Below are 15878 nucleotides of genomic sequence, written 5' to 3'. Positions count from 1 at the left end.
ATATCTTCATGCAAAAAAATGCTATATAATGATCAGTGAACATTCTCATAATTATATAAGCTGTATTTTCACAAGTCGAAATATGTTAGTTTCTACATTTATAGGACCTGTCACACTTGTATGACAGTCGCATAAAATTCCTAAAACGAGTACATGTTCTCATTTAATATAGATCCTTTTCATATTGTGTGTGTTTCTTTTGGCTTATTTTGTTGTGGTCTTTTTTACGTTTACCACTTAGTTTCCTTTTCTACGTGTAGCCTCTTTTAGATAATACATCATTATGTTTCTTTTTAAGAAATAGAACCACTAATGCAAGCCCGGTCGGAAAGAACACACAAGAAAGTAGTTCATACTTTAAACAAAATAGATCCTACGCATAGCTATATCCTTGTCAAAAGTGGGAATATTTGAGTAGCTTAAGTATCAAATGTAAGCTTAGGGACTTGGGAACTTAAGATAAAGTAGCCATTAATGCTTGAAATTGCAGAATTTAACATAGAAAGCAATGGGGCTATGAATTAGTGTTTTTTTACCTTAAAGTATGTTAATTATTTATTATCCAACAAAATGTTGTAGGAGGTTACGGACAGATTAACATTTACCAGAGATACGTACTAAATTTACATATATTTTGCGTATTTTTTTTGTTTTTGTTTATATTAACGGTAGTTAGTTTTCTCAATTGAATAATTTGACATTGTTCATATCAGAGGCTTTTTAAACCGACAATAAGTTCTGAGTGTTATCTTTGTTGAAAGCTGTAGGTTGCCTACAATTGCTTACTTTCACTTCATTTTAACTTTGGGTATTCTCATACCACATATCCTTAATTATGCATATAGACCTACGAGCAATTAAAACTTTGCGATTTCGACTAGAGATGAGATTTTAATTACTTTATTTAAAACCATAAAATTAGTAATATTTTCATTGTACTATATGTATTTAGAGTGTACACAATTTTCTCTTGTATAACGGTGTTCATAACGGGAAAAATTGGCATGCTAAGATATGGTTCAATTAAAAAAATAAAAAACAAAAATAGAATATTCAATATTTTTTTCTCTAACAGAATGATGCCTACGTCATATTTTATGTAAACTATAATTTTATTATTTATTATGTATTTATGTATTTCAATCATAATTATGATCTCAAAAAGCGATACAAAGAACTCATACAAATTGAATGTGTTTTATGAAAGTTTTTTTTTTTAATTGGCGCGAAAACAATTATCATCATGCTGCCTTATGACAGACTTCTGTCAAATATTTCTTAATGTATTTGTTTTTTACACATAATTTGCATTTTAACGTCAAACATCTACAACGAACTTTGATAATCATGTGGATAAAATCACTTAAAAACTGAACAAAGACGGAAATCAATTCCGATTCAATTAACCAATGACGTAATATCAAAAAGAAAAATATGAAGAAACAAAACGATAAAATTAGACCAATGATTTTATCGATAATTAAAGACCAACTGCTAATTGCGTTAATAAATTCGAATATTTAATAATCTGTTAAAATCATTAGTAATTTAACTTTACGAGACGTGAAATAATAATTATTCCTCAGATACTGTTGATCAATATAAATATTTTATATAGCATTTAACAATAAGAATGATCTCTAGGATTGTCATAGAACTAAAGAAACAAACTGTTATACGTAAAGTGCGTGGTCTGGAACGATGCTATATAAGAAGAGATTTTATCGGATCTCATTCACTTAGATTGTCACTATCGTACAGTACTGATAAGCTTCAACATGATCAAAACATTTCTGATTTTACTTTGCCTCATTGAGAGTTCCATCATCAACGCACTTCCATTTAAGGTAATGTCACTTTCATTTTTTACTTTGCCTTATTGAGAATCATCGTCAATGCACTAACGTTATAGGCAATGTAACTTTTATTTTATACTCTGCCTTATTGCGGATCATCAACACACAAACTTTTGAGGTAATGTAACGTTCTTTTTTTATTTTGCCTCTTTGAGAGTTCCATAATCAACGCACTTTCATTTCAGGTAATGTCCCTTTCATTTTTTTTTAAATTTTGCATCATTGCAAAACATCGCCAAGTCATTAAATTTTAAGGTAATGTTTCTTCATTTTTACTTTGCCTAATTGAGAGTTTCGTTATCAGCGCAATACCATTTAAGGTGGTATCACTTTCATTTTTTACTTTGCCACATTGCAGATCAACGCGCTAACTTTTAAGCTAATATCATTTTCATTTTTACTTCATGTCTGATCGAAAGTTCCTACGTGAACGAACTACTATTTAAGGAAGTATTTAAATCATTTGTACTTTGCCTCTTTCAGCTTTCAATTGCCTATTTCAAAGTTTCTCCGTCAATTTACTAACATTAAAAGTAATGTTTTGGTTTTGTCAACTGTAAAATTTTTTTTTAAAAACAATGCATACATTTCTTGCGTATGCTATGCAAAAGTGTGAATCATTTCCGGTATACAATTACATGTTTGTAGGCTTAATTTACAGTTTTTTTTTTGTTTTTTTTTTTTGCTGATACAGTTAAAAAAAGTTAAATGCTTATTGAAGAAAAAAGATAATCGTCAAATTAAACTTGTCAAAATTTTCTAGTAATAATGGTGGATGTGCTTAATTAGTTAAATAGTTTTTGAAGTAGAAGAAAAATGGGGGGGGGGGGGGGGTATGAACTATGTTATTCATAAGTGGATAGTTTTTGCAGAAGCAATATTGTAGAAGAAATATGTTATTTGCTGGAGATATTAGAACGTAGAATACGTGTACCAAGGGAAACATATTTGTTCCTAAGAATTTATAAATGTAAACGTACACCTATAATTTAGATAGATTTAATGCCCAATAATTCAAATACATCAGATTTTCTTTCGACGCGAGTCAAAATTTCGAATATTTAATTGACGGATTTCTAATTCAGAGGGGTTGTTGCATTGCCGGAAATATCTGCTGTGTACGTTAAGAAGTCAGGTCTGTCCGAACAGATCATTGGTTAAGATATTTTGAACGAAACAAAACCTACAAAGTTTTAGAAAAAATAGAAAAGTGAATGGCGAGGATGGAAGCGTGTAGATTGATTTATGTGCATTGATTTTTTTTTTTGTTGCAAAAGTTTATATCCTTGTCTCTTTTAAAATATTACCAAGATCAATTTGTTTTCTTATCTAAATTTAAATCATTTTCCGAGTTACATCAGATACGTTATTCAGTGCTTTCGAGATAAAAATATAGAGTCTTTTTCATTGAATATTTGATGAAAAACTTTGAGAATAATGTTCCAAATACACTTGTGGCAAACAGCCGCGAAAACGTTAACAGCGAAGATTTTAGCCAAAGACGACTGATTTTTCAGATCATTGCTATAGATACACGACGAATAGGTGAAATTTCCTTCTTCACAAATATTTCAAACATTTGACCTCTGTCTGCCAGACATAATACAAGATATGCATATACAGCCATCTACTCAAAAATAATTTATATTATTCCGAAGTTTTCCGATGATTTCAAAAGTCTCGTATACGTGTTAGGTTCAAAATTTACCCCAAACAAAGTTACAAATTTTTCTTGACATTGACCACCCGTATTGCATTCTAAACTCGATATTTCGTGCTATATTTTGATAGGTATTCTTCATTTTCGACTTCACGTATCAAATTCGTCCTAAGGAATATGGTAGAATACTTGCCACTGGACATTAAGTAAACAGCAATGAATCAATTATTATACACTTTTTTTAAGCAAGTTGTGTTTGAAAAAGTATATGAACGATAAAATACAAGCCTATACAAGGAATGTTGCTGCGACTCATAATTTAAAGGAAAAACAACTAGAGATTTAATGATATTGAATCCTTTTTATCAAAATTACTTCTCCACGAAAAATGTCCAGGGACAACATTAAGGCATCCCCTTGAATGCGTGTAAACTCGTTTTATTAATGTTAAATAAATGTACATGGATTCAGAAATTCTCTGAAATTCTGAAAAAAAATGATATTTTTGTAGAATTTAGTTTCAATAGCCCCTTTCACGGTTATTACAACCATGTTGAATAAGGAGCAATTTTTAATTATCGATTGAAAATACGGGAAATAGAACATTTACATGGAAACATGCGCATAGGATTATCCGTACTTTCATACTATTTCTTCATCTATCCAAACAATCTGTTCCAATTCAATATGACTGCCCTACCGTTCAGCTCTGTGCCTAATGATAGTATGTTTATTATTTAAGATATTTCATATACATATTTCATTGATATAAATGTACCCATTTCAGTAACCCTATAGGGCATGGCTTAGTACATGACCTAAAATGGAATATGAACAATAATGAATAATGAAGCATCAGACAATAGCTCAATTAAATACCGTTAATAGACTGAAACCAGCAATAAGGTCTTAACAACAACGCACCAGGCGGTGGCAATGTATTGATCATTCCGTTCCTAATTGCAATCTTTAATCGGCTACTTATTATAAAAATTATAAAAATGTATGCACTTAACGCACTTATTCAATCAAATCGCCTGCTAGCGAATTGGCGGGAATTGTCTTGCTCACAAATAACAGTACGGTCATGCTTTGTACAATAAAATTTGCATTATCAACATGAGATGTTGCTTCATTGACAATTTTGTCGGGATGAAATGTTCATTTCAATTTAAATCCGCCTTATGAAGTCATGCTTTAAATCAAATCCCTGTAAACTGATGTTAACAAGTTATTATTGAACTTTGAAACGTATTACAAATAAATGAAGTTGGTTTTAAACAACACTAATCTTGTTTATTCAGGTCGCGTTGAACTTTTTTTAAGTAGGGTGCCAGGATGGGTTTTTTTTCTGCCTCGCCTTGGCTATATTAAGATTTAAATCAACACTATAGAGGCGTCTAAAACTCTCTTTGTGTAAAATTTATTTCTTTTCAAATAGCTGAAAACACGCTAGGTGTGTTTAAACAGGGTCATTCAAATATCTGCGGCTTGACTTCGGAATTTAAATTTACTATGACTTATTTGTTTTGAATTTGTAACCTTGAAAAAGACTTACTGTTAAAAACAATTAAAAGTAAACAAAGAATTAATCATGCAGGAAGTTGTCACTACATGTATCTCTTTTAAAGCGAAACAAATTAGCTTAGTAGAAATTTGACTAAAATGAACTTTTATTAATCCTTATTTTAAACTCTAAATCGCTTATTCTTTATAAAATCTCATCAGCATTTTCATTAGCAAAGTCAACATGTGGTCTGTTTTTCTCGGTTTTCTGTTTTCTACAATTAACAAAAAAACAACAACATCAGTAAGATTAATCAAGCACCCCCGATTCTACTGTATGTATTCAATTTAATTCAAAGGATAGATTAAACTGATCCTGATTTAACATGTTTATTCAATTGCACAAACATAAATGTATTTCAAAACGTTAATAATTAAAGATAAAAATATAAAGCAACTTTTATTACTTAAACATAATTCATCCTACATGTACTTTGCTATTCTGGTTAAGCCGCCACTTTATGTGAAAAGCATAAGGTGATATATTTCTATCGTTTCTTACAAAGCATATTGTGTTGTCTTCAATCGCATTTTTAAACGGGAAAGGTTAAATACAATCTATAAAAAAGAAGATATGGTATGATTGCCAAGAGACAAATATCCACAAAAGACCAAAATGACACAGACATTAACAACTATAGGTAACCGTACGGTCTTCAATAATGAGCAAAGCCCATACCGCATAGTCAGCTATAAAAGGCCCCGATAAGACAATGTAAAACAAGTCAAACGAAAAAACTAACGGCCTTATTTATGTAAAAAAAAATGAACGAAAAACAAATATGTAACACATAAACAAACGACAACCACTGAATTACAGGCTCCTGACTTGGGACAGGCAAATACATAAATATTGTGGCGGGGTTAAAAATGTTAGTGGGATCCCAACCCTCTCCCTAACCTTGGACAGTGGTATAAAAGAATACTTTTCCGATGCGGATGTGTGACAACGTCCTTTTTGTGTGTTACAATAGAGCGGATGACTCGGAGTATACAAATCTGCTGGTCGCATAAACATTTTAGTAACGTTTGAAAACAAACCCTACGCTTTGATCATCCACTTTGCTCTGTAAGGTGCACAAATACGCAGTAAGGTCCAATCGGCCCAGTAACAACTTTTAATATTATGCCTAATTTGAGAGAACTGACACACTTCCTATACATGACAGAGAATCAAAACGACAGATATTCTCATATGTTCATCCCGTTGGACTTACTTTGAGCAGAATGTACCTTTCAGTTTGTATGATATTTTTATCGTTTTGAATTGACATGGGATATTGGCTACTGGACGTTAAGGGAGTTCGCTTCTCAGTTTCAAAGTAATTAACTTTTCAAAGCACTAGTTTATATTGATAGGGAAGTGATAAAGGAATCCAAAGAGCAAAAAAATATATAGGTCACCGTGCTTGTTTTCGAGATATGAGCCATTGAAAGTTTGGTGGGAAAATGTTCTCTTTTGACTTTTCATAGCTTTATCATTGACAAGTGGAAGTTCTCAAAAACTGTTAAAAAGTAATTAAAATTTTATAAGACTTTTACAGATGGCTTATCATTATACATGTAAAAGATTTTCAAAAAGAAAAATGGGGGTCACCGGGCAATTTTTTTCAAGGCATTCAAATGGATAAAACCAGAGGATTCCGAAAATCTGACAAAAAATCCAAAACATGACAAGCCAGCTTCCTTAAGCCAACAATCAATCAAACAATTATCTGTGTATTGATGGCCAGACATGACAAATGACAACGACAATTGTCTTGGACATCAGTCAACGTATATGCTACATTTACGCAGCAAGATATTATGTTCCGGAAAAAATAAATGCCTTATTCACCAAGGATGTCATAGAATTATCTCTGTAAACCGTATTTATATCTTCACGCAAACCAATGCTGTTATTGTAATTGTTTTATGATTATATCTGCAAACAAATGTGGCAAGGATCTCCCCTTTATCTGTCTTCCTCTTTTTCTCCCTCTCTTTCTAATAGTCAGACAAAATCAAATTGTCTACTCTGGGACTCGGGTTAGAAAAATACATTTCGCGTTGAACAAAAATGTTGATTTGAAAAATGATTATTTTCCAGTAAATATAAAGATGTCAAACGAACTTTAAGCTTCTTTTTTAATTCTGTAAAATATGGATACTTACAACCTATAAGTAGAACCGAATATAGCAAATGCGTTACTGATTAAAAAGCGCCATCACTCTTAAATCAAACAAATTCCGTTAAAACATGTCCATGTAAATATCACATATACATTTTTAACAACGTGAACTTCAAAGACGATATATATATTAAAATCGTAAATCTGTTAAAAACTAAAAATGTGGTAAATTATAGTCATAATTAAGTTAGGAGGTGTCTAGGCAACCAACGTAAAAGACGGATATAATACCTTAATTACCGCCCAATTATCATTTAAACCATCAATATATTAGTAAGTGCAGAAAAAGACTGAGTGATTACTTCAAAGGTGTCAGAATATCTGAATGCTGGTCTTAGAAATCCGTAAAAATAGTGTTAATGTAGGTCATCGATGTAAACATAAACAGCCGACATGTATTGTTCGTGTGTCATTATCTTGCTCTATAATTGTTCTCCCCCACTAAAATTAATGATCTTTTAGGTGTCTATGGGGCTGATAACAAAATAACGTCAGCCAATCAGAAGACGCGTTACATCCAAAATTAAATTATATATAGATATATGAAGGTGTGATATGAGTGCCAATGAAAAAACTCTGCATCATAGCCAAGTCAATTTGTAAAAGTAAACCATCATAGTGTGTTAAAATAAATTAAAAAGAAACAAATCAAAAAATGTGTATGCAACATGAATGATAAAGCGTTCCATTTGTTACATGTAGCTGTACTGAAATATTTCATTTAATAAGGGTGTATAAATTTTATACGATATTTCCTGAAAGTTAAATACGGTATGAATTGTCATGATTGTAAAAACTGTGAAATCAACAGAACACGGATCATGCAATAATAAAAGATTGAACTATATTATGCGGAATGATTGTTTTGTTCTTTTGTAATACGGGTTAACTAAGCTTATAAACTTGTGAAGTTTGAAATTCTGCGCATATTCAATCTGCCACGCTTGACTAACTTATTCTGTGGAAGTGATATTAAACTATGAAATCGACAAAACATGATTATGCAACAATAAAGATTGAACTATATTATGCGGAATGATTGTTTTGTCCTTTTGTAATACGGGTTAACTAAGCTTATAAACTTGTCATTGTGCTGTTTAGAGTTCCGTGAATATTGCCATACTCGTCTTACTTATCTGTAGAAGTGAACACAGTCATTTCCTCAGTAAAATCACGAAAAAAAATGTCGACATTCTTCTGAATTACACATTTAACAAGATATTTTTGTAGGGTAATCATAGGAAATAGGAAAATAAATAGAATCAACGGGATTGTGGAAATGATACGTTATTTGATGCTGTCGTCATGTCAATATTCATCAATACATTAATTTGTCGTTAAATTTAGCTAATCAGTTTTCTTCTTCTTCAACACGATTCTTTCAGTAACAAATGAACTTGCATAATTGATATTATTACATAAAATGAAGTTCTTTCTTCTTGCTTGGACCATTTTGGCCTACAATAATTGGGTTTCTTACGTTTCGTTTCGTTCATGGAAAATAATTATTATCAATGACGAACTTGAATTAGCAGTATCACATTTGTGTTTGGATGATAATTTTTTTTAATGAAAATAACATCTTATCTTTGAATTGTTTTCCGGCTCACCTGGTCCTAAGGTTCAAAAACTAATATACTTACAGCAAAGCAAACCTGACACAGAAAGGAACTAACTGAATGATTTTTTTTTTCTTCTAATTGTAGTCTTTTTACCTAACATCTAGAAAAGTATAAGAAATACACTTAAACTTTAAAAGCAAGAATGATCAGCAACAAACGATCTGCAAATAAATCTATTGCAATGAAATAATCAATCTGCTCCTTAGGATAATATCAGATTATTACATGGCATTTTTCATATCGCATGTATTATCAGCCCTAGGTTCAATATCAGCCCAAGAGCCGCATGGCTCGAGGGCTGATATTGACCGAGGGCTGATAATACATGCGATATGAAAAATGACATGTTATAATCTTTTTATCATATGCTTCAACAGTAGAGAAAAATAACAGATTCATATATTGATCCTTTTACGTGGTTCCCGAAAAGAAGTTGAAAGAGTAAAAAGTTGACAGACGTCGGACCCAAAATTTGATACATTCAATATGAAATCTTTCTATCATATATGCCTTAACAGAGAAAAAAAACCACATTTTAATATGAACGAATCGACAAAAAATAATTCAACAATATACATAGTGAACATTGTTTGGAAAAGTCAACTTTTTTAAAGTAACTTTCTAAATAATGTTTCAGAAAAACTTAAAAAATGCATTTATGTAATATATATATTTTTTTTTAATTTAATTTAATTATTTTACACAATATACTTTCTAGTATTCAAATAATTGTTTTGTACACTACTTTGTAATGTTTTTCACTGAAAACGTAGCATTGAAGTGTATTTTCCGGAATTTGCCGAGTATCACCGGAATGCCATGTGATAACGTTACGGAAAGGCATGTGATAACAATCGAAGCATGTGATAAACTTTTCTTATCACATATTTTGTACTGATATGTACGTTTTTGCATGGCCAATAATAGCCGGAAGTCAAGGCTGGTTATCAGCCCTCGGGGCCGATATCGATATCAGCCCTCGAAATCCATATCAAGCCCCCGAGTTTAACTTCCGGTAACCTGTCAATCAAAGACTATCTGTAAACAAGTTGAACACAATGAAAAGAAATTTAGAAAGTTACGAATCTGTTGTAGTAGAAAAAAGGAGAAATCAACAGTGAACTGAAATCACAAAAAATTTGCCGTCATAAAGAATTTAAAAAAACATATATGACGCCACACTGGAATGAGTAGCGATATAGGATTCTTCCTAAGCATTTTTTAACATTTGAAATGTAACACTTTAAAGTCGTTTAATATTTGCAATTCCTAGAATTAATATGTTTATTGTAAATCATTTCTGAAAATTTTCACAAAACTTTGTTTACCTACTGTGATACCAGAGACATATATACATATATGTCTCTGGTGATACGAACTTTTTTTTTTAACTCACAGTGATACATATTTTAAATTTTTTTGGGTTAAATATCTTTTTGATTTTTGATGAAATATCAAACATTATTTGGTTTAAGCTATTTATTTTCTCTTGCTTGAAAATATGTGATAAATAGATTATAACATGTCATTTTCCATATGGTCCATGGTATCAGCCCACGACCCATATCAAGCCCTCGGGCTAAAGCCCTCTGGCTTGATATGGGAGTCTAGGGCTGATACCAGGGCCATATGGAAAATGCCATGTAATAATCTATAAATATCAGCCCGCTACGCACCAATTCGAAAAATATGGAAAATACTTTAATTTAATGCTATTATCATACGGTAAAAATCATATGTTATTTAGTCTAAGTATATGATAATCTAAGTTATTACACATTGTTCATTTCTGCTGATAATTATAAAGTTATAATTGATAATCAAACACTAAATTGGTCAAGCCAAAATAATTATTAAGTTAAATTTGATTCCATAGATTTTATTTTCTGTTGATATCCAAGTCACAAAAATTTTAATTTCGATTCTGTACGTTTTACTAGTATATGATTGTCCGCATATCCGTTTTGTTTGTTATGTAAATACTGGACAAGTATGGTATTTTCAAATAGAGGCGTGCTACATGTACCCACCAATCATTCAAAATTTAAATACAGTTGTATTTTTCTATTTTCTTGTGAATTTCAACTTTAAAATTCACTTCGACTGTCGTACAAGTGAGATGTTTAGTTAGCTATAAAACCAGGGATAATCCACCATTTTCTACATAAGAAAATGTACCGAGTCAGGAATATAACAGTTGTTATTCATTAGTTGTTTTGTTTGAGCTTTTTTTGCCATTTGATTAGGGACTTTGAATTTTCTTTGGAGCTAGGTATTTTTGTTATTTCTTCTTTTACTTTTTATATTATCCATAGCCATTTTAAAAATAAAAGGAAAGACATACCATTTATTCAAATCACAATATACTCATTACAGTATAGTTTATTTATCTTCACTTCCGGTAAACATGCTTGTTCTCTAATCCCTTCAATATCTCCAAATCACTGAATTGCTCTTAAGTTCGCAAATGTTAATGTAAAACGATATATGTTACTTAAGCATGATCAATCTTTATCATTTCTAGTCTTTCTCAATTGAATATTTGTGATATTACGGTAATTTACAGGATGGAATTAGAATCTATTGAAAATCATGAATAGGGACAAAATGACCCAAACATTTGTCAATCCCGTACAAATATCAATATAAATCTACTTTAGACAGACAATTGACAGCATATAAAAGATATTATTTTGCATTGAAAACCCAGATTGACGTAATCAGAACCGACTATATCCACCGTTTATAGGTACCCAGGGTCATGACTATAATCATAACAGGACGTATACCAACGGATTTACGACCAATAATTATTTACAATGATAACGAAAGATAAAACTGCTTCATCTGAATGTTTTTATTAACTTATTTTATACGATTAGGAACTTGTCGTCATTGGTTTCATTTGATAGTTGTATTCGTTTGTCTTTCGCATTTTTGTTTTGTTTGTCTAATAATAAGTATAAAGGAATCACCAAAATGGCGTCAGTCGTCAATATATTTTCGGATGAGGAATCTTTGGGACTAGTTGATGAACTATTTTTATGCCCCACCTACGATAGTAGAGGGGCATTATGTGTTCTGGTCTGTGCGTCCGTTCGTCCGTCCGTCTGTTCGTCCGTTCGTTCGTCCGTCTGTCCCACTTCAGGTTAAAGTTTTTGGTCAAGGTAGTTTTTGATAAAGTAGAAGTCCAATCACTTTGAAACTTAGTATACATGTTCCCTTTGATAAGATCATTCTAATTTTAATGCCAAATTAGAGAATTTATTCCAATTTCACGGTCCACTAAACATAGAAAATGATAGTGCGAGTGGGGCATCCGTGTACTGTTGACACATTCTTGTTTTATTTTTATTTTGATATTTTAATTATTGAGTTAATGGCCAGCATTGTTCATTGTTAGTTGCAGCATTCGTTCTTCAGGAAATTCGCTCCTCGTGTTTCTGAACTTCCCCCCCCCCCCCCCCCCCCCCGATATTTGAAATCCTCTGGTTTTATTTATGTAGTGCCATTGAAATTTTTGCTTACTAACCCCTGTTTTTTTCTTCCATAATTTGATTATGTATAGTTTGAAATATCATCTATGAAAATCTTTTAAAAACCTTGTTATTTTTTCATCGTATTTTAAAGAAAAAAAATGTGCCAAATAGGATGTTAAATGCATGAAATACCTAGAGAGAATTATTTTATGTCAACTTTTCAATCGCTTATATTTGGAAACCTAGCAAAATGACTTGTCATTATTTTCTGCTATTACATTTCTTTATTCAAATACTATCAATTTAAAACAGTCTTTTAAAACGCTTGTTATTTTGAAACAAAGTAGCGAACATCCTTGACAATGCTTGAGGTAAAACTTATCTAATTTTGATTGCCTAGAATTGTATTTAAAGACAGATGTTCTTTTGAGATTTGTTTCCCGCCAAACAACTTGTAATCAATTGCAGACATTAAAAGTTAAATAGATTTTTATCTTGAGATAAAATGAGGCCCCTCATGGAGGGGGGTCCTAGTAATCACATAATCACCATTTTTTTGCCAATATAATCACATAATCATTAAATATTTGCTTATCTTTAGTAATCAAATAATCATAAACTAAAAATACAGTCCTAGGTAATCAAATAATCATGAAATATTTGGCTTAATAATCAAATAATCATTAAAAAACGGCCAAGTAATCACATAATCAAAAACCCCCATGAGGGCCCTCTAAAATGATTAAGAGTACCAAATCGTTATATGTTAATCTGATAACGGATGCTAATGGTAATATATTTTTCTACAAATTAATCGTTTAATTTTAGGGTTGTTTACGTCAGACAAGAATTTTTGCATTTAACTGTATCTATATCCAACATGCTTATTACCAATCTGGTCTTTTTCCAAAGAAGATCAGTTTATATCAAATACATTGGAGTATTCCGTACTTAAATTTGGAGATAGTATAACACTTGTCTTCATTGATTTGTAGTTTCCCAAGACCACTTTACACTGTGGCGGCTGTTTTTTTTAATTTTCTCTATCAAGTATAAAACAACAATAATTGTTTGCCTGGCGAACATTTTTCAGTTGTCTTGAACTTCACAATTTACATCGAATGCATTTTTTGTACACATGATTAGAATATGTCATTGAAACCTATATTTGAATTGCAATTTTTGAAAAGGCGAACCGTTTATTAAGTGTTGATGGTCTTTTAGTTTTTAAATTCACATATATCATGAAGATAAACAATGTACATGTGCATGTACAATGTACATTGAAATCAGTTCATTTTCGTGTGTTTATGGATGCTGAACCTTGTGTTTGTGCTATCTCAAATTATACGAACACAGTTCTGTCTTCGTACAGCGGCACATAATTGGAAGCTTACCTGAGTAAACTAATGCTACAATGTAACATTATGAACAATTAAATAAACCAAACAACCATTGCAGACAGAAGAATTACCGGCGTCAACTTTAACTTTTAAAAGTTTATTATTTTTGAAATTCTGAGATAAGCATTTATAATTCTTTTGTGCTTTGCATATCTACAAATACTTGTATATTATAACATAGTTACACTACGTCGATCTCACTGCGGTATACAAAAAAAGCACCTTCCGTTCGAAAAAAAGTTGAAATTGAAATGAATAAGTAAGAAATGTTTGGAATGATAGATATTTGTATACGGCTTGAACACAATTTCCTACATGATAATAATGTGCAAACTGGGCGCATCGCAAAATTGAATAAAACTTTCGGATTTCTGTTCAGTATGTAGGTTAATTGGCCCACTTAACATTTAGAAACAATTGTTTAATCCTATATTTTGTCCATTAAGAAATGTCATGATGATCCTAATGATAAAATACGTTGAACAAGATAAGACAAAATAACTATTAAGATACCATTGAAATGAGCTAATATTTCCAATAGAATGACAATCTGTGAATATTAAAACCATGCCAGGAACACATGACCTATTGAATTAAATTTGACATATTACGACACTGTTGTGACTTGGTAGATGAAAACATAAAGATTGATTTATTGTTGGTTGCTTAACGTCCAGTGACAAATATTCCATGCATGTTTTTAAACAGAATTTAAGCAGCTGGAATAATAAAAAAAATAAACTATTATCATGTCTATAGGCATCTTAAGCTCCCATGGTGGTAGTGGTTTTATTAATTGTTCTAGGCCGTACGGTGACTTTTATTTGCTAACTTCTCGACATTATTACCCTAATGGAAAGTACAGTGATTTTTTTAACTATTAACCCATTGACCTTAAACATTGATAATATCTTCATAGTTTAATTTACGTTTACAATAATGCAAAATTCACGTCACCAGTATTGATATCAAACAACACTGAATGGTTCAAGTGCGAGATTTAACGGTAAAAGTACAACAGAGGATTAATAATGATCCTTGACCATTAAAATGACCATCCTATAATACAAAGGGAAGTGAGATATTAATTACTGCTGAACTACATAATGACCTTATATTTCTTATAACAAATCACCGTAATATAATTCCTAATTTCCGTGGCACGTAGTGTAACGTAATTGTCTTCTCACGTAGTATTTCGAAGGCGTATGAACTTTTTGGGCGGGAAAAATTATTGTGTTAAATGATATTGTCATTACTAGCCCGGCCTTGCTTGAGTGAACATCAAATTTTTTAACATGTACGTTAAGAAACGTTTGTTTTGGTTTTTTTTAAATATTTTGTATAAAAGTATGTTCAAACTAGTATTAAAGTTAAAACTTTTTGCTATATATAAATGGCATGGCTATACAAACGTAGCCGGATTTGTTTATTCAGACTCATTTCTGTCTTCAAATTATTTTTATTTTGCTGCAGTCTTTTGACTGATACATTGTAGCAGAATTTTTGCATTTTATTTAATAAATGTTTTCTTTAATATTTTTCGAACATTCTTATATCAAGTGCGGTACAACACTTGGGGTTTCGCCTTGCATTGACAAAAGGACACAGGTTTATAAAAGGTATTAACAAAAACACATTTCTAATGCGAATTGGATAATGCGATTTAGCCAATTCGAAACAATTCGAAACAAAAAAAAAAAGATTTTGTAATCGCGATTAGCGAATTCGATTCGCATTCGAATTGAATTCAATTCGAATCAAATGTACGTGTAAACGTGGCATGAAATGAGTAGATGTGGTATGGATGCCAACTGTGACAACTCTCCATCAGAGATTAAAATAATTGATATAAGCAGATTGAACATTTCTGGCAAAGGAAAGGGTGTGAATCAAACGGTTTAAGGTGGTACCCAACACTTTAACTAAAATTAATTTGGCTCGTTTAATTTTTTTTTTAAATTTTGACAAAGTATTTACTTTGACCCTTTGACAAAAATATAAAAATTTTAAAAATTTTGAACCAACCGTTTTATCAGAAAAATTACACTGGTTATATAGCAGTTTGACAAACACTCATTTTGATCATTGAGAAGCTTAATATCCCTTTAACAACACAAC

At 31.2% G+C, this 15878-nt stretch overlaps 1 protein-coding gene across 1 annotated transcript in view; it reads left to right on the top strand.

The window, feature by feature from the left end:
* Positions 1-1689: 1689 nt before the first annotated feature.
* LOC139495868 (corticotropin-releasing factor-binding protein-like) overlaps positions 1690-15878 on the top strand; it is a 33536-nt gene continuing 19347 nt past the window's right edge. Inside the window, exon 1 of the mRNA XM_071284274.1 lies at positions 1690-1847. Within this exon, the coding sequence (XP_071140375.1) occupies positions 1779-1847 (69 nt within the window). The 5' untranslated portion in view covers positions 1690-1778. The remainder of the gene's footprint in view (positions 1848-15878) is intronic.

This window comes from Mytilus edulis, chromosome 11, assembly GCF_963676685.1.
Source record: "Mytilus edulis chromosome 11, xbMytEdul2.2, whole genome shotgun sequence".
Taxonomy (NCBI): domain Eukaryota; kingdom Metazoa; phylum Mollusca; class Bivalvia; order Mytilida; family Mytilidae; genus Mytilus; species Mytilus edulis.
This window is presented reverse-complemented; position numbering and strand designations above follow the sequence as displayed.